At 49.6% G+C, this 19,324-nt stretch overlaps 1 protein-coding gene across 1 annotated transcript in view; it reads left to right on the top strand.

Annotated features, from left to right (window-relative positions):
• The window catches only part of ASB18 (ankyrin repeat and SOCS box containing 18), a 64,690-nt gene that overhangs the window by 30,607 nt on the left and 14,759 nt on the right, over window positions 1-19,324 (top strand). Inside the window, exon 4 of the mRNA XM_047773840.1 lies at window positions 14,980-15,484. Within this exon, the coding sequence (XP_047629796.1) occupies window positions 14,980-15,484 (505 nt within the window). The remainder of the gene's footprint in view (window positions 1-14,979; window positions 15,485-19,324) is intronic.

The following is a 19,324-nucleotide window of genomic DNA, read 5'->3' as shown; positions in this document are numbered from 1 at the left end:
CATACATGTGTGATCTCCTGGCTTCTGTGGGTAGAGTTTGGGTTTGACGTTATTGGGTCCTCTACTTCAGAGTCTCTCACAAGATTGCACTCAACATGTCAACAAGGGCTAGGTATCGGGGAGTTCCCATTGTGGCTCAGCAGAAACGAATCTGACTAGTATCCATAAGGACACAGGTTCAATGCCTGGCCTTGCTCAATGGGTTAAGGATTGGGCATTGCCGTGAGCTGTGGTATAGGTGTCAGACACAGCTCAGATCTGGTATTGCTGTGGCTGTGGTATAGGCCAGTGGTTACAGCTCCAATTTGACCCCTAGCCTGGGAACCTCTGTATGCAGTGGATGCATCCCTAAAAAGACAAAAACAAAACAAAAGAAAATTTTAAAAAACACCAGGGGCTGGGATCTCATCTAATGGGTCAACCAGGAAAGAATGTGCTGCCAAGTTCATATCATTATAGGCAGAATTCAGGTCCTTCAGGACTGTTGGACTGAGAGTCTCAGTTCCTTGGTGACTATTGATCGAGGCCATCCTCAGTTTGCGTCTTTATTTTTAAAGCAGGTTTCTTGTGGGCAGATTATAACTGAGGTCCATTTTTATCTGGTCTAGCAGTTTCTGCATTTCAATCGAGTGTTTAGATCATTTACATTTAATGGGACTTTGATATGGTTAGGTTCAAATCAGACATCTTGCTATCTTTTCTTTTTTTCTCATCCATTCTTTGTTCCCTTTTCTTCTCTTCCTACCCTATTCTGTATTATTTTTTCAGGATTCCATTTTATCTCCTTTTTTGGCTTATTCTGTATAATTTTCTGTTGCATTATTTTAGTAGTTGCTTTAGGGTTTATAATACACTTCTTTACTTTGTCACGATCTTCCTTCAAGTAATACTACTTCATGTATAATCTAAAAACTATTTGACAGTATAATTCCATTTCTCACCTCCTGGCCTTTGTGCTGTTGGTATTATATATTTTACTTCTGCGTATAAGTCCTCTAGTAAATTTTTACTATTTTTGTTCAAATAGTGAATAATCTTTTAGATATATTGAAATAATAGGAAAAAAAATTATGTTTATCCATGCAGTTCCTATTTCTAGTTCCCTTCATTCCTCTGTGTAGATTTAAGAGTCCACCTGGTGTCATCATCCTTCTGCTTGGAGGACTTTCTTTAATATTTCTTATAGTGAGGTTGTTCTGGTGATGAATCCTTTCAGTGACTGTAGGGTGGAAAAAAATCTTTATTTCATCTGAGTGTTTGAAAGGTATTTTTGCTGGGTAGGGGATTCTGGGTTGACAGGTTCTTTTTTCCTTTCAGTGTCTTAGACTCACGGTTCCACTGTCTTCTAACTTGCATTTTTATGAGAAATCTTCTGTCTTCCTAATATTTTTTTTGTATATAATGTGCTTTTTTCTGGCTTTAATATTTCTTCCTTATCATTGGTTTTGAGCAATTTGATTTTGATGTGCTTTGATGAAGTTTTCTTGTTTCTTATCTTTAAGATTCACTGAGTTTCTTGGATCTGTGGGCTTATACTTTTCATCAAATTTTGAAGATTGTTGGTAAATATTTCTTCACATATTTTTCCTATACAGTCCCCACTTCTGCCTTAGAGACTCCACCTGCATGTAAGTTTCACCACCTGAGGTTGTTCCACAGTTCACTGATGCTCTATTCCTTTTTGTACTTTTTTTCCTTCTGTACTTGATTTATATTTTGTTCTGAAATACCTGATTTGCCACTAATATCAGCTGCAGCATTTTTCATCTCAGACAATATAATTTTCAACTTTAGAAGTCCAATTTTAGGTCTTTTTTTTGTATCTTTCATGTTCTTATTTAATATGTTCGATCTTTCCTCCAACTTCTCAAAGTATGAAATACAGTTATAATGACTATTTTAATGTTCCAGTCTACCAATTCTGTCATCTGAGCAAGTTTTTTGTGTTTTGCTTTTTGGTTTTTTTGGTTTTTGTTTTTGTTCTTGTTTTTGCTTTTTAGAGCCGCACCTACAGCATATGGAAGTTCCCAGGCTAGGGGTCAAATCAGAGCTGTAGCTGCCAGCCTACGCCACAGCCACAGCCACAGCCACAGCCACACAGGATCTGAGCCACATCTGCAACCTACACCACAGCTCACAGCAACACCAGATCCCCAACCCATGGGATGAGGTCAGGCGTTGAACCCCCATCCTCACAGATGCTAGCTGGATTTGTTTCTGCTGTGCCACAGTGAGAACTCCCTGAGCAAGTTTTAATTTATTGGGATTTTTCTCTTCATTTACTTCATTTGGTGCTGGATACTTTTGTTATCTACCCATATTCTTACTCTCTGCTTTGGGATTTTAAGTTAGTTGGAAATAGTTTGGTCCTTTTGAGTCTTGCTTTTAAGCTGTGTTAGGCAGGGTCAGAGCAGTATTTGGCCTAAAGTTAATTTTTTCCCACTACCGGGACAACACTCCTCTTAGTGCTCTAATCCATGCCCTCTTATTTATGAGGTTTTACACTCACCCTGTTGTTGAGACCCAGCAGTATTCCTGAACCTGCGCACACTGTGGTCAGAGTTTCCTCTAAGCCTTTCAAGTGGTTATTCCCCCAGCATTAGGCACTTTCCTCATACACCCCCACTCACCTGAACACTCAAGGGGGTTCTCTGCAAAGTTATTTCTCTGGGAAGTCCTCCCCCACAAGTACTCTGCCCTGCAAACTCTAGCTGCCTTGGTGTCCCTGGACGCCCAGCTCCAACTCCCCAACTCAAGGTCCACTGGGCTCTGCCTGGGTTGCCTTCACTGAGCCCCAGTCTGGGATCCCAGAAACCCTTAAAGAAGTCAAGAAATTCAGTGCTTGCAAATCCTACTGGGCAGGGAGCTCAAATCTTATGACCCGCTTCTGCCCTCAGCTGCAGGCATTCTCTGCTTTCTACAGAGAGGTTCTTTTTAGTTACTCAACATGGGATTAACTTCCTCCTCGTTTTAATTTACAATTTCTGTCTTTGAGTCATTTGGTAGATTATTTGCTGGTGTATAAAGTTGACACCTGTTGACAAAACGACAGAAATCCCATCTATTTTTGAAAAGTACAGCTCCAAGTTCATCCAGTAATAACTCCATTCCTACAAGCATTCCTTCTCCAGTTGTTGAATTCTATGAGGTGCTGGGGCTGTGCTGCAGGACACATAGTGTATTCCCTCAAGACGCTTTCGGTTTCAAGGGAGAGGATGGTAATGATACAGTAGTGTGCCAAGAGCAGGCCAAGAATAGGTAGAGTATCTGTGTGCCTGGAAGTTAGGGTATGGGCTGATGGATTCCTACTGGCACTTTTCTAGAAGAGAAAGAAGCACCAGCTTTATTAAAGGACATAAGCCAACCCATTCAAAGCAAAAGTCTCTCTAAATATTAAAAACCTGGCAAAATTATTGCACAATTTTATATTGAATGCACTCAGTTTTGATATCTTTACACCCTGCCATTTTACATGTTACAGGTACATATTTTGCTACATTCGAAGGCTAGGTTGAACCCCAGGTCTAACACTTACTAGCTGTGCAAGCTGAGGAAAGTCATTTCAGTGTTCTCATCTGTAAAACAGGGATACTATTTGAGCTAGCAAAAGGGTGGTTATGAGAATTAAATTACCTAATGTCGGAAAAATGTTTGGAAGAGCGCCTGGCATATAGTTAAGAATGATGCAGATGCTGACTGCAATTGCTGAGGCCTCTTAGATCATCCCTGTGTCTGTTTTATGGGAGTTGAAACAGGAGTTCACTATTTTTCATTAATATGAGGTTTGTTGTTTCTTTGCTTTATTTCCCTATTTGTTGGTCAGCTATGACTTATTTCCAGTAATATCCCTATTGAAGAGCATACGCTCAACTATTGCCTGTTCCTGTGGAAAATACCCATTTGATGCTATTCCATGTTGACGGGCACACCATGCCTCCCACCCCCCGAAAAGGCAGCTCTGTATTTACTTTTCTCTCGTTCAAACCTAGGTTCTCTAAATCCAGCAGAGAATCCTGGATTGGACCCTGGAATGGAACATGGACATTGGTGGGAAAAGTGATGAAATCCAGATGATCTGGAGGTCCCTAAATAGCACTCGACTGATGTTAATTTCTTTTTCTTTTCTTTCTTTTTTTTTTTTTGGTTTTGTTTTTTAGGGCCACACCTGAGGCATATGGAGGTTCCCAGGCTAGAGGTCAAATCGCAGTTGCAGCTGCCAACCTACACCACAGACAGAGCAACAGAAGATCTGAGCTGCGTCTGCGACCTACATCACAGCTGACAGCAACGCCGGATCCTTAACCCACTGAGTGAGGCCAGGGATCAAACCTGTATCCTCACGGAGGCTAGTCAGATTCGTTTCCACTGAGCCACAACGGGAACTCCATGATGTTAACGTCTTAATGTTGACAAAAGTACGATAATAACATGAGATGTGAACTTTCTTTTTTTTTTGTCTTTTTTTTGTCTTTCTGCCTTTTCTAGGGCCGCACCCGAGGCATATGGAGGTTCCCAGGCTAGGGATCTAACTGGAGATGGTGCTGCCAGCCTATGACAGAGCCACAGCAATGCTGGATCGGAGCCGTGTCTGTGACCACAGCTCACGGCAACGCTGGATCCTTAACCCACTGAGCAAGGCCAGGGATCGAACCTGCAACCTCATGATTCCTAGTCGGATTCGTTCACCACTGCGCCACGACGGGAAGTCCGAGATGTGAACTTTAGAGGAAGCTGGGTAAAGGGCATTTGGGATCTCTCTGCACTATCTTTGCAACTCTTTTTTAAGTCTAAAATAATTCTAAAATAGAAAGGGCTTCAAAAACCCAATTTGCTTCATACCTTGGGCTCCAACCTTCTGCCTTACAGTAATATAAAAATATTGCCTTTCACTTAGAAGTGAGAATGTACCACCTACTCAGAACTCAAATTATTGTGAATCCTGCCAACAGCCCTTACGACAAGCCAACAAGCTTACGTTTGGTTATCCTAAGAGCTGAGGCATCTGCAGACCATTTGAGCTACTCAGCTTATACACTGTGTGATAGAAATTAATTTCCTGGCTTCAGCTGGTTTTCCAGAAATCACTCACATCCAGCGCATTGTTTAATAAAGACGTTTAAAATGTCTTTGTATGAAAATGGGGCTTCTAACGTCTCTTTTGTCTTTCTCTTCCTCTTTCGTCTTTTTCTTCTCATTTTCTCTTCTGTCTCCACGCGTCTCCACGTGAGTCTTTCTCCCTGGTGATCTCCTTTGACAGCCTTGACTTATTTAAATCCAGGTTATTGGGGAAAAGTTTAAGATAAGTGATGAATACACCCGAAGTTCAGACAGAACTATGCACCAGCTGACTTAGGATCCCTTCAACATCAACGATTTAATAGAAAACGCTGGTGGCTTCCATTGAACACCTCTACAATAACATAGCCAACTACCTTGAAGGATAAAAGTTAGCAGATGTCAAAAAGGGCCTGAGGTTTAGATTATGGCTTTTCAGCTCTGAAGAGTCGCCCTAAAGTTAGACTCCGAGGAGGTCTAGCTTCTGATAGTATAAACATTATCACTTTGACAGGAAAGAGCTACTTTCTCCAGAATCTTTTTATACATAGTAGATTTTAGGTCATCCTTAATTTTTTTGCCTTTCAGTAGAGAGGGGGGTCATTGACCTACATACAGAGCCATTTCATTTCCTTACTCTTGATGGCAGTGGTCTCCACACCTAGGGACCCAGCTCTGCTCCAACCCCTTTTAGTCAGCAATTCACCATGGGTGCAGGACTTTAAAACCTTTGAGTCTCTGAGTTCCTGGGATTAAAAAAAAAAAAAAAATTATCTGTGCTTCCTTCCAACCAGCAAGCTTCAGCATTCAGAATTCAACACACAAAAAGGGTTATCGGAGCTTTAATCTAGGTGTCTTTTGAAGAGATTTTCCCAAAAAGAAAAGTTCCAGTAAAGTTACTCTCTTCACGTTAGGAGCCTGCATGCCAGCCGCGCCCTATTTATTATCAGATGCCTCTCCTTGACTCTTTTTAAAATTCTGAGGTAATTAAAAGGAGAAAAGAATTAGCAGAGTCCGGATACTTTTTCTCATCTGAAGCCGTCTTGATTTAAACAAAAGTCAGGAGGACGTGCTTCACTTGCTTCCGTCAGGAACGGATTAGTCCAAAAGCAGGCAGGTTTACTTTTTTGTCTCAGTGGTGTCAGTTCAACTAAATAAAAAATTAATTCGTTAGCCAGAATTGGAGCTGGGAAAGCAGCTTTGTATCTGAGGAGGAACAACTATTGAAGAAAATCCTGGGACTGTTCTTTTCTAATTCGGACCTGGCAGGCTGAAATCTCAAGGACAGGAAGGCACTCTCTGATCAGGCTTGGAGCGGGGACAGCTATTCCAAGCCCTCGTCCCAACCCCAAAGAACAGGAGCTTTATTAACACGAGGTGCCGGCTCGAAGGCCTGGACGCACGATCTGGTAAACCGTCCACTCTCCACTCCCAGATGAGTGGCTGATTTGTAGTTTGAGGGGAGAAACCAGGGGTCTGGTTCAACCGGACTTTGAGGCACCTAAAGGAATATTAAAGACCAAGGCGTCAGTTAGGGGCCGTCCCCATTGGAAGAGTTGATATTTGTAGCAAGACGTCACATCCTGAGAACTTGCAAGTGTCTTGGTTGCTGCGTCCCCTTAGCAGGCCTGCAAGGCATGGTTATCCCCAGTTTAGAAAACCAGGGCCCCCAAGAGCCCATGTTTTGCCAGTAAAGTGGGAACTGTCAGGTTTGAAAACTAAGAGAAAGCAATAGCGAAATATCATTTCTCCCTTACTAACCTAATTTTTTTTCAAAAACTATGCATATTCAGGAAGTAGCCCTGTGCATCTCTTGTCACAATGTTTCAAATATGTTTATTCCCCTCCCCTGCCACTTCCTTGCATCTCAGGCAGAGTCTTCAGCTTTCTGGTCCCTTGCCAAGTTCTATTTGATACATGCGACTCACCGGCCAGGAATTAGAAGTCATCCAAGCTAAATCAAACCTTTACCCTCCAGGCAAAATCCTCCATCAGACGCTTCAAGAAAGATATAGAAATGGCCAATAAGCCATCAGAAAGGTGCACCGCATCATTAGTCATCAGAGAAATGCAAAGTAAAACCACCAGGAAATATTCTTTGTGTCACACCCCCGAGGACGGCTAGAGTCAAAAAGACTGACACCACCAAACGCCGGCAAGAACGTGGAGCAACTGGAACTCTCACACATTTTTGGGGGGAGTGTAGAATGATGTCATCACCTTGGAAAATTATTTGATAGTTTCTTTTAAAGTTAAATATATACCCACCCGCAATTTCACTTCTAGCTATTTCTCCAAAAGAGATGAGAATATTATGTCCACAAGAGGACATATAAAAATGTTCATAGCAGCTTTAGTCATAATAGCCAAAAATGGAAATACCCAAATGCCCCTCAATATCAATAGGAGAATGAATTTTAAAACTGTTCTATGTGTAATTTTAAAACATGCATTATATATGACTCATAAAAAAAATAGAGTTAGTCGTGCATGCAACAACATGGGTGAATGGCAAAGATGTCACACTGAGCTAAAGAAACTAGACACAAAAAAGTAGAAATTTTGGGAAAAGATAAAGCATACTGAGCGAACTCAGAACCATGGTTGCCTGTGGGGATGATGACTAACTGGCAGCAAGCACAAAGGAGCTTCTGGGAGAGGTGGAAACAGTCCATGTCCTGACGGCGACGTTGATTACACAGGTGTACTCCTTTGCAGACACGTCTACAACCGTACGCTTAAGACCTGGGCGTTTCTCTGTGTGCACATTTTATCTCACTTTAAAAATACATACAAGTGCATACCTATGAAACTTTTCTCTCGTACAAGTCAGAGCTCCCCCACATCACCCCCATTCCTGCCTAAGAAGAGAGTAGAGTCTTTCCTTCCACTTTTCCCTCCTCCATCTCCTCCCCTCACTCTGATGCCTCTGGGCCTCCCCCTTCACCCAGTAAACTGGCACCAGGGGAACAGAGAAAGCTTGCCCATTTCTTGTTGAGGATGGGCTGCTAGTGAAGCTTCCAGAAAGTCAGATACCCCTTTGTGGGCAAGTGAGGCAAACAGCGGAGATGACATCTCAAAGTTTGTTCCTTAAATCATTCCTCCATTCACTGAAATACAGAATTTCACTTGCAGTCTGGGGAGAATGTGCCCAAAATTTCATCACCAACCACAACCACTCAACATTTTAGAAAAAAAGTTAAGTGGCAGCCATTGCTCTCAGGGAAACAGTAGGAATAGAAATGGCCACCCAGTTTCCCTCTCCATCTCCCCTCGATTCTTGGGTCCACTCACATCTTCTCTTTCAGTTGTAAACATTTATGCTCCACAGGCTCATTGCTTAGCATCCTGGGAGTAAGGGAGGGAGAAGAAAAATACAGAGCAGAAAGGGTGGCAGGTCCCCAAGGGAGAGGCTCAGCAGAAGGTCCAGGGAGGCCAAGTAGAACTGCTCCTCCATCAAAGTCGGGCGACGGCTCCCCCATCCTTCATTTGGAGTCCGCTGGCAAGTCAGTCCACAGCAGGAGACTCCTTCCAGTGGCTTCATCAGAAAGTGAGGCTGCATTTGACTCCTGCCTCTCCCCCGTGTCCTCAGCACTCCCCCCGTCAGTCCTGCCCTTGCCCAGCTTAGGGCTCCAGCCACCCTGCCCCCGGGGACATGTCTCCAGCCCATCTGCCTGCATGTCAACTCCCAGAAGGAAAAGCAGCATAATGATGATTCAACAAGACTGGCTCATGACACCCATTACTCTCACTGAACACACTGCCTAGCGTCAAATCCCTTCTGTCTGTCAGAAGAGATTCAGGCGGCAATCAGGGGAGGTAAGCAGGAGAGGGCAGTCAGGATTGTCCAAGGTCACCAGCGACTTCCGGCAGTTGACACTGTTCAGGAGACAGCCTCTGAACACCCCTACCAGAGGGCTTGAAAGCAGTGTCTCCTTCCCCATGAAAAAATTTAAGAGATCTTTTTCAATCTTGAATTTTGCCTTACATTCCTGTAGTTCTTTGTCACTGTTGTAAGATTGCTCTTTTGGTGGTTCTTATCTACCCGCTGGGGTTCACGTCCCAAGCAGGATGTTCTGACCGTGTGGTCATTGTCACATCCCAGGTCCCCCCCTTCTTGAGGTCAAACCTCAAAACACTGAATCCTCACTGAAAATGAGGGAGAATGAAATCTACAGTGTAGGACCACCCACGGGACTGGGAGAGAAGCAGGTTCCTGTTGTCTGCCCTATAGCACGAGGCCCCCTGACGCCTTCAGTGTCCTGACGCCGAGCATCCCAGGATCTCTGGGGAGTGCTCCGCAAAGATGCACATCCCCTGCCTTGACAGGCTGTTGTATAGAGCAAGGAGGACCTTCTCCACCTGGTGAATGAACCAAGGAATGAAAAGTTTAGAGGGAACACATGGGAAATGCCTAGCAGGTGTCTGGCTCAGAAGGTGCTTAACAAATAGTACCCCGGGGAAGAGCAGCAGGATGGGAGGGTGGACGGAGAACCAAGCCAGGCACAGCAGCCCAGTCCCCACTCTACCGGTTCTGGCTGGATGGACCTCTGCAAGTCATTGGTCTTCTAAGCCTCAATTTCCCCCACATGCAAACTCCACCTACAACGCAGATTTGTTGCAAGGACTAAAGATAACTTTCTTCAAATAATAGATTAAAAGACCACGTGCTGGGTCAGTGCACTGACCTCCTAGCTCAGAATCAGAGGCTGTGAAATACCACATGTGAGGGCTCTGTGCAACCAGAGGGATGGGGAGGGGGTGGGGGCAGAGAAGGAACGCCTAGAGCAGATGCTGTCCTGTGGGGTGCAGGGCGGCTTGGCAGGCGGTGTGAAAGGGAACAGGTGAGCTGTGAGGGGGCCCAGCCTGAAGCATTCAGCACCTTCTGTACCCGGGAGGTGAGTGGGAAAGCAGGCGCTTCAGGAAGATGCTGGCGGGAGAGGGAGCCGTGTGCGGACGTGGGGTCAGAGTCCTACTTCTTTCTTTAGAAATAAGTTAAAATGACGTTAATTCAACAGCCTTTGATGGGTTCATCTCTATTAACTCCTGCCTTTTGGCTCAAGCCACTTTTTCTGGGCATTGTCAACCTTGGGCCCTGTAACAGCCTGTCACGATCATTATCAAAGACGGGGATGAGGGATGGTGGGGGGTGGGCAGCGTTGGCCCAAGTTGCTGCGTATCAGAGGCTTTTCAGACAACACAGTGTCTCCTTAATCTCTGTAAGACAGAGACAAGTTGTTTTGACATCGTCAGATGGGAGCTTACCCTTGACTCTTGACAGCGATTGTCCCACACTGGCTCCAGGCTTTTCTACTGGTGTCTGTGAGGATAGCAGGAAACCTGCTCCCCGAGTCTGCCTTAGAAGGAAAGGCTTCAGCCAAAGCTGGGTTCCTGGCACAGTCCTGCAAAGGCTCGGGCAGTGCCTTCCTTGCTGGGCCATTTCTTCCTCAACTGGGGGCATTGATGCCTACAAGGTCAGGTTGGCAAGGTCAGGCCTTGGAGGTCCCCAGACTGTTATCCCTGCCCTGCTCATCACGAGGACCTCCCGCCACCCTTGCCCTCTCCTCTCCACGCCCCCTCGTGCTTTCCTGCTGTCCACGCTTTCCAAGATCGCTGCTTGTGCCTGGACAGATCCACGGAAGATTTGAGAACATTCTAGGAACCTGGGAAGCTGAGCTGACATTCTTAGAATCCCCAAGCTACTGCTGTGGCTGGTGGAGGGGATGGGTTTGGTGATTAATAACTTGTGTGGTGGCTCCTCTTTCAATCTGTCAACTCTGAATCCTCTGGGAAAATGGACTTGAAAACTTGAAAATACAGGCTGGCAAAAAGGAGATACAAGCACCCATCACCCCGTCACCCAGAGGTCCACGCACATTGACCCACGTATTTCTAAGCTTTCTTTCTGTGCGTATGACACTTCTGCTCTTCTTTCAAATGGGAGTGTTCAATGCTGTTTTGTGACCTGGTCTTTTCACATAACCACTGCATATACAGCTTTCCATGTCATTAAACAGGCTCCCACACCTTCATTTTTAATGACTGCCCAGTGTGTGCCCAGAGAGACGTGCCCCGGTCAATTTGCTCTGTTGTTTTTTCTCATGCCTGTGGTCATTACCTGCTCTAAGAAAATGCCAAGCTTTAGCCAATTTGAAGCTCTTCATTAAAAATGAAAAGGCACCAGAGTTCCTGTTGCGGCTCAGTGGCTAATGAATGCGACTAGGAACCACGAGGTTGCGGGTTCGATCCCTGGCCTTGCTCAGTGGGTTAAGGATTTGGCATTGCCATAAGCTGGGGTGTAGGTCGCAGACACGGCTCGGATCCCGAGTTACTGTGGCTTTGGTGTAGGCCAGCGACTACAGCTCCGATTGGACCCCCAGCCTGGGAGCCTCCATATGCTGCAGGAAGCAGCCCTAGAAAAGGCAAAAAGACAAAAAGACAAAAAGAAAGAAAGAAAGAAAGAAAAAGAAAAGGCACCTGCGGCCCTCCAGAGAGTGGGCCAGTGTCCTCATTCTTCTGAAAGGTATCTTTGTTGCACAGAGCAACCTGGCCATTGGCCAGTTCGGCTGTGCATGTGGAAAAGAGACCCATTTGTATTTCCCAGGGGACTTCTTTGGAGAGGCTGGGCTGCTTTAAAAAAGAGAGCGAGTGCGCACAGAAGAAAATGTTTTGTAATTGTTTATGAGTGCACACAGGGTCGGTGGCAAAATGAGACGGAACTCTTGATTTCTCACCTCCTGCTGCACTGTTCAAAATCCCTCCCAGAGAGGCAAGGAGGTAGCGGATCTGAAGCACTCTGAGTGTCATATCTGCATCCTCACTTAGCTGCTTATTGTCCCAAAGGACGTTTCACATCAAACTGTACTTGTTTGTAAAGGTCTTTCACCCGAGACAGACCACTTCCTGGCATACTGCTGATATGGAGGCTGGAGAAATATGGAGAGAGAATTAAAAATATCCAGACCCCCTGGGTAGAAATATAAACCGATCTCAGGGCAGCCGCTTCCAGCCTGGAAAGCCTCAAGCCCCAGCCAGGTGAATAATGGGGAGAACAGCAGAGCCATGGGATGGAAAACTGGAAGCTGTTCATTAAGGAAACGCATCTGTTCAAGATGCTTTTAGGGAAGACCACTTGTGAGCTAGGCCTGCCGTAAGTGCCGGGAAGCAGAGATAAATAAGCCCCCATTTCTACACTCAATGAGCCAACAGTCTTAAGAGAGGAGCCAAGCGTGCCAGCGAACATTTGAAACATGGTGTGATAAAGGCTGTGCCCAGGCGCTCAGGTACAGGCTACACAGCAACACAGAGGCATGACCGAGGGGAAGAGAAAGGAAGCACAGGCTACATGCTAAGAAGCACGCCTGGTCCGGTAGGATGGAAGCACAGGATGGAGCCCTGGGCAATGAACTGGCGAGGCCACACAACCTAGATCATGAGATGTCCTGTGTCCTGGCGGGGGAAAAAGCCCAAGCTTTCTCCAACAGGCAGGAGGAGTCTTTGGGCTTTCAGCAGACACATGTTTCATGAATCACACTGGAAGACTCGCCCTAGGTGCTACGGAGCTTGTTTGATTGGCACAGGGGACCAAACTGGGAGACTGTCATTAATAGGCAAGAAATGACTGGGGCCTCAAGAAAAGACAGTGACAATGAGGACGGAGGGAGGAAGCAGTTCAAGTAATTATTAGCAAGATGGAATCAATAGGACTGAGTGACCAACTGTAGAGGGGTGGGGGGAACACAGGAGAACAAGGAGAAAGCAAGGAGCAAGTAACTTATAAAGCAAGACCCCTAAGGAAGCAGAAGAGGACTACGCCTGGGCCAAGGGGATCAAGAGACAAATGGAGGAAGAGGACCATCGAGTAGAAACAGATTCTAACAGATGTGAGGGCCGATTCACCGGCAAAGGATGGCAGTTCCCAGGAGCGCCCGTGCTCTCTGAATGAAGTAAGAATAGAATGCCGAGTGGGAAGGGAGCGGAAACAGGACTGCTTGGGATAACGGTCCACATTTGGAATAGCCACTAAAGGACAGAGAATAAGGAGCCAGCCTTCAGCCCTGGGAGGTGTGAACTGAAGGGCCCTGAGATTAGCTGAGCCTGGAAGCCAATCTCCATGCACGGCGGTTCCTCCAACGGCACCTCCCAGCCAAGTGGGGAAGAGAGAGTGGACGATGAATGGGCTCCTGGTTGCAGATTTGGCCAGCTGATGTAGGGAACAGCCATGTCCCCTCAACCCAAGGGAATTGAGGATGCTGAGAAGAGAGTGAGAGGAGCGCTGCCCCCCAGGGAAGGAAGTGAAGCCAGGAGGGGCTGAGAGAGTCTGCGTTCAAGGACTCCAGGCTCCACAGTGCTTAGATGAGGAAGGTACCAACAGGACAGTGAGCGAGAGGGACCCGAGCCACAAATGGAAGTGTGCCCGCTGGCGTGTCAGCATCCAAAGGTGGGACAAACACAGGGATGTCAAGGTCCAGGAGGTGCCCCAGGAGTGGGTGGCTGACGTGGGACTGTGTTGTGGCAGTGGCCACAAAGGACAAGGCCAGCAGAATGGAGGACGGACTTGGCGGGGGGGGGGGGGGGGGGTCTGTGAGATTGTCCTACTCCCAGGATGGGGCAGACTGCTTGCCACCAGTGTCCGAGGCCCAAGGTCCAGCCCGGGTCTCCCTGGCCAGCAGCCTGCCGCCTGCACTTAGGTGGAGCGCCTGGACTTTCCCAGGTGTGGAAACAGCTCTGAGGAAGCTGCTGTCCCGGCAGAGGACAGACTTGGGACCCAGCTGATGGACCTGGAGGCAGCAGAAGACACTCACCTTTGACGGAGACCACATGTCCCAAGGGACCCTCGATGCCCAGGACACTATGGTGGAATTTCCATACAGCCAAAATCCAGTCTGTTCAAGCAGAGTTTGGTTGAAATACAGTCCCACCGTTAGGCGTGGTTGAGGGTGTCACCCACGCTTCCAGTCCCATCTGAGGATACCCCAGTGACAAGCGGTGTCCGTGTCTTGAGGGATGGATAGAGTCCCTCCCTGGGACTAAGGCAAGCCTTTCCTCTCACCGTCGCAAAGCTGAGGTACACGCCAGCTGATAAAGAGCCTGACGGTCTAAGGGACCCTCTTCAGAACCTTGACTCCCAAGCCCTCAACTGCCACCTGTGACAAGGAGGCCAGGTAATTCTTGTTTCCAGCAGTCGTTTGAACCACGTTACCTTCCAAAGTAGGACCGAGCAGTTATAAATCACAAAGTCAGGAGTTCCCACATGGCTCAGCGGGAGCGAATCTGACTAGTATCCATGAGAATGAGAGTTCGATTCCTGGCCTCACTCAGGGGTTAAGGATCTGGCATTGCCATGAGCTGTGGCACTGGTCGCAGATGTGGCTTGGATCTGGTGTTGTGTGGCTGTGGTGTAGGTTGCAGCTGTAGCTCTTATTCAACCCCTAGCCCAGGAACCTCCACATGTTGCCCCCCCAAAAAGCAATAAATAAATAAAGTCCATTTTAACGCTGCTCGTGGAGTCTTAGGAAATGTCCCTATAAGTGTCCACCATTTGGTAACTAGTGGGCCTTGCCCCCCAGGCTTGCCGTAATCTCTTTATTTTTTAAGTTCACTTGGTACTGCTATAGCCGGGGCACAGGAGATCTGGATTCCCGTCCTTTGCCCTTGGGGCCACCCTAGCTATTTCAGGGAGCCCACTCAGGTGGGGGCGAGGGGGAGTGTCCAAGGCCCGGGAACCCGAAGTCTGGACGCGACCGGCCGCTGGGGAGCCCAGGCGTGTTTGGACGACCAGGGCGGGGGGCGGGGACGGCGGGGGCGGGGGGCGGAGACGGCGGGGGCGGGGGGCGGAGACGGCGGGGGGCGGGGACGGCGAGGGCGGGGTCCGGCCCGCCCCGCCCCGCCCCGCCCCGTTGACCGGCCTCGGCCTCCCCGCAGGTGCGCGCAGGCGCTGCTGGAGCACGGCGCCTCGGTGCGGCGCGCGGGCGGCGCGGGCTTGGACACCCCCCTGCACGTGGCGGCGCGGCACGGCCTGGACGAGCACGCGCTCCTCTACCTGGGCCGCGGGGCGAGCGTGGACGCGAGGAACGGCCGCGGCGAGACGGCCCTGAGCGTGGCGTGCGGCGCGGCGCGGCGGCCCGACGAGCACGCGCGCTGCCTGCGCCTGTGCGCGCTGCTGCTGCGGGGCGGCGCGGCGGCGGACGCGCGCGACGAGGACGAGCGCAGCCCGCTGCACAAGGCCTGCGGCCGCGCGCGCCACGACCTGGCGCGCCTCCTGCTGCGACACGGCGCCGACGCGGGCGCGCTCGACTACGGGGGCGCGACGCCGCTGGCCTGCGTCCTGCAGACGGCCGCCTGCGCCCGCGAGGCCGCGCCGCATCGCACGGTGCAGGCGCTGCTCAACCACGGCTCCCCCACCGTGTGGCCCGACGCCTTCTCCAAGGTAAGAGGGAGCCGGGGGACACACCCACGAGGACTTGGCAGCTCCGGGGCCTGGCCTGCAGCCCAGGGGCATGCAGCCATTCCCAGACTGTCAGGGGCCCAGGAACCCCCTGGACACGGGTGCCAAGGCAGATCGTGATTCAGCCGGGCGGGGGTGGGGCGGGGTGGGGTGGGGGGTGTATGTCCAGCCAGCTCCCAGGTGACGTTGAGGCTGCAGGTCTGCGACCGCACCTTGAGGTGCAGGGGCTGGGAGGCCTTTCTAGAGTCACTAGAAAATTTTAAAGGTTGGACCGTCAACAAGCATACTGGAGTGTGACCTTGCGAAGCTGTCACCTGGGGACGCCAGGCACTTATTTCTAAGATGCCATCATGGCTCAAAATATTTTGGCACCTTATCTTTTGATGTAATCGGTGGACAATGACAGTTTCTTGTCGCGTCTGGCATCTGCCGCGATACGAGATGCCGAGCGAGGTCATCCACCTTTTTCATGGGATTAATGACAGCACTTCACAAATTTCTCTCATTCGATCCTCGCCGCACTCCTGTGAAATACACCAGCCTCCTGGCGTCCCCCTACCTGGGTTTCAGCCAGGTGAAGTGCCTTGTCCAGGGTCAGGGTTGTGCTGGGACCTCGTCCCCACTTGGCAGACTTGACGCTGAGCCGCTTGTCACTCTTCCGCGTGCCAGATCTATGCTGAGATAATAAAGATGAAGAATACAGATTTCTCATCAGAGAAAGTAAAGACAGAAAATGTTTCCAAAACAGAAGTTCCCCCGTTATTGGTTGGAATAAGACACTGTCCTCCCGAGAAGGGTTCATGGAAGAGAAGGCATGGGATGTCCTTAATTTAAAAATGACCCCAGACTCACCAGTCACATGCAAGAGACATATTTTGGCCTGGTAAGTTTTACGCAAACAGCTAAGACACTGTTATCTAAAAAGGACAGTGTTCTAAAAGGTCCGAGAAAGGGAGATGCACACATTTCTCTCAAATGCTAACTTTGCATTGTGGCCGGATGCACCCCAAGTTCGTGTCTGTCACAGCAGAGGTGAGCAATGGAAACTCCACCCAGACAGCTCCCTGGATGCTTCTTTATTTGATCAGCATAACAACTTTCTCATGCCAATTCTCACACTACCGTCCAGTAACTCTGTGCTGGCACTCCACTCTTCTCATGTAGTGATTTCAATGTCATGGACTCTCGAAGGAGAAACCATGCCAGCAGGTTTATATTCTGTAACACCTTTTTTATTCATAATCTACATTTTGACATTTCGCAAGATTACAGGCTTATTAGTTGATCAACCGATAAAATGGAAACAAACCCCTCCAATTCACACCATTTCTTCATTAAAACAAGATGGACCCTTCAACCCTCATGGTAGAAAACTGTAAAGAATGAACCAGAAACAAACAAAACAGCAAAGACTTTACAAATGAAAAACACCCGGTCCAGATTCTTTTAGAGAAAAAATAAAGCCAATTTATTTCCGTGGTGACTAGTCATAATCCTTTGTTAGCCTCGAAGTCATTCAGTTTGACCTCTGTCCAGACTTCCCTGTGCTGGGTGCGGCCCCTCACCCGTCGTCCTCCAGCGCCGCACCTCTGTCTGCAGGGCTGTAAGAATCACCTCCCCCCCTTGACCTGGAGTTAAGGACAAGACCCAGTGTGGGTCTCCAGGGGCCCTGTGCTGAGATCCCCTCAGGGGATCCAGTGTCAACCGCACAGGAATGGGCGTCAGTGGGTGGAGGGTGAGGATGGGTTCGAGTTTGGGGGCTGTCATGGCATGGGGGTGGGGGGCACAGGACCCAAGACGTGCTGGGTTTCCGGCAGTAATGATGCCTCTCTCCCTGCAATTCCACACCGTTGTGGAAGGAATTGGAGTTTCGCGGAGCAATCGTTTATACTTTTGAGGCGTTCACGAAGCAGCCTTGCCTCCCCACCCCCCCCACCCCCCCACCCCCCGCGCACAGTACAGGGAGGCACCTGCGGACCTTCAGTCCATGTTTGTTGAATGAGTGCAGGAGAGGGATTCCAGCAACTGCAGGGCGCGGGGCTGCAGTTAAATCTTTGGAAGTGGGCATCCGATCTCTTTGCGCCCAAGTCTCCCACACTTGGAAGGAGCGCCCCACGAGAGAGTGGCCCCCGGTGCAGACCGCAAACAGGAACACGTTTGCCACCGCCCTGGGCGTCCTCTGAGCGGACGTTCCAGTGCCGGTCATGCTGTGGCCTCGCCTCGGGACAACCCAGCGCGAACACTCTGGAAGTCTGGCGGCAGCATCCGCTTCCACCCAGGCCCCCTGCGAGGGCTCCGCCAGGGAAGGGGTCTCATCAACACACCGGACATCAAAGGGCCGACCCGACTCGGCTCAGCAGTCCCGTTGAGTGCGCAGCAAACACGCTGAAAGGAGCCACAAAGATGCAGTGCAGGCAAGACTCAGCGCCACGGCAAGGCGCACACAGAGGCACGGGGAGTGTCACAGAGCACGCAGGCCGTGGGCAGCAGCCGTGCTTTAAATAGATGTAAAGAGACACCCACGGAGCTCAGAATTACTGAGGCAAAAGGTTTCACAGCGAGCCCATGACATAAATCACAGTTCTCCCGTGCCCAGACAAAGGCCCCGTCTCCGCGGCAGGCGGACTGGAAGCATCCATCGGAGCCGTGCGCACTGCGCTGCCGCGAACATCAAAGCGGTGTCACGGCTTGGGAAGCAAGCATGTTGACAATGCCAGGCCTTTCTGCCCGGCTGACCGCTAGTTAACACCAGAGTCGGGGATGGGGTGCGAGGGCAGGTGCAGGCGCGGGATCGGGCTGCTGCCAGGCTGGAATTCTGGAAGTTGTCAGGCCAGATGGGGCCCCGCCTGGAGGAGAGCAGGCAGGAAGGCAGAGAAACACACACGAGTGTGGATCCAGACTGGTTGCTGCCAGTTGACTTTTGGGGTTAGAGGCTTGTTCGGGAATAAAGGGCCTTGCTCACCTTCCTCCCCTGGGCCGTCATAAGCCCGGACCGAGTTGGGGACATGATGAAAGCTCTCCCCCACAGGCATCCTGTAAACATTCATTCATTCAGCAAATGTTTCTAGGGACCGGCTGTGCTGGATGCTGGAGTTACACTATTGAATGGGAGCCAGGGTTTTTCCTGCCCCCCGGGAGCTGCTGGTCATGTGGGCGAGGTGGCCTCGACTTGGACAGCCACACACACACCACTGGGAAACTGCTATGGTGTGAAAAGCTGCAAAGCCAAGGCCCTCCAAACCTTGGGAGTGGCAGAGAGGGGCCAGACCTGGCTGGGCAGGGGAGGGAGAGGTTGTGTGTCCAAGGCTCCCTCAAGCTCTTATAGAGTGACCCCATATCTGAAGACTACAGACTTAGGTATGTGATGAGGGGAGGGAAAGCCATTCCAGGCAGAAGGAACAGCACAGGCCAATGTCCTGGGGCAGAAGGAGCAATGCAACCTGTGGGGGCAGGGGACGCGGGGGAGGATGCGGGAGTAGCTGGAGAAGAGACAGCAAGAGGGAGCCAGCTGAGCTGGGATGCGGGGGAGGGCTCTGGTTAAACGTTTAAGCCTTTGTCTTAAGAACAATGCGAAGCGATTACATCACTTTGAGAGGTGACATCATCCAGTGACAACTGGGCAGGTGACTTCTGTGCTCAGGGGTGGAGAACACGCTGGCCTAAAGGGCCGGTCGTGCAGTCCAGGTGCAGGATCCAGGTAACTGGAAAGGAGAAATGGAGGTGGTTGGTGAGAAGGATTCTAGAACCACGTGCACATCTCCAGTCTTGCCTCACCTTCTGGGCCCTGACCGAGCTGAAAACATGGACCTAAAGTTTTTGTGT

The sequence above is a fragment of the Phacochoerus africanus genome, chromosome 3 (assembly GCF_016906955.1).
Source record: "Phacochoerus africanus isolate WHEZ1 chromosome 3, ROS_Pafr_v1, whole genome shotgun sequence".
Classification (NCBI taxonomy): Eukaryota; Metazoa; Chordata; class Mammalia; order Artiodactyla; family Suidae; genus Phacochoerus; species Phacochoerus africanus.
Note: the sequence above shows the minus strand (reverse complement) of the source record. Positions and strands in the feature narration are given on the sequence as shown.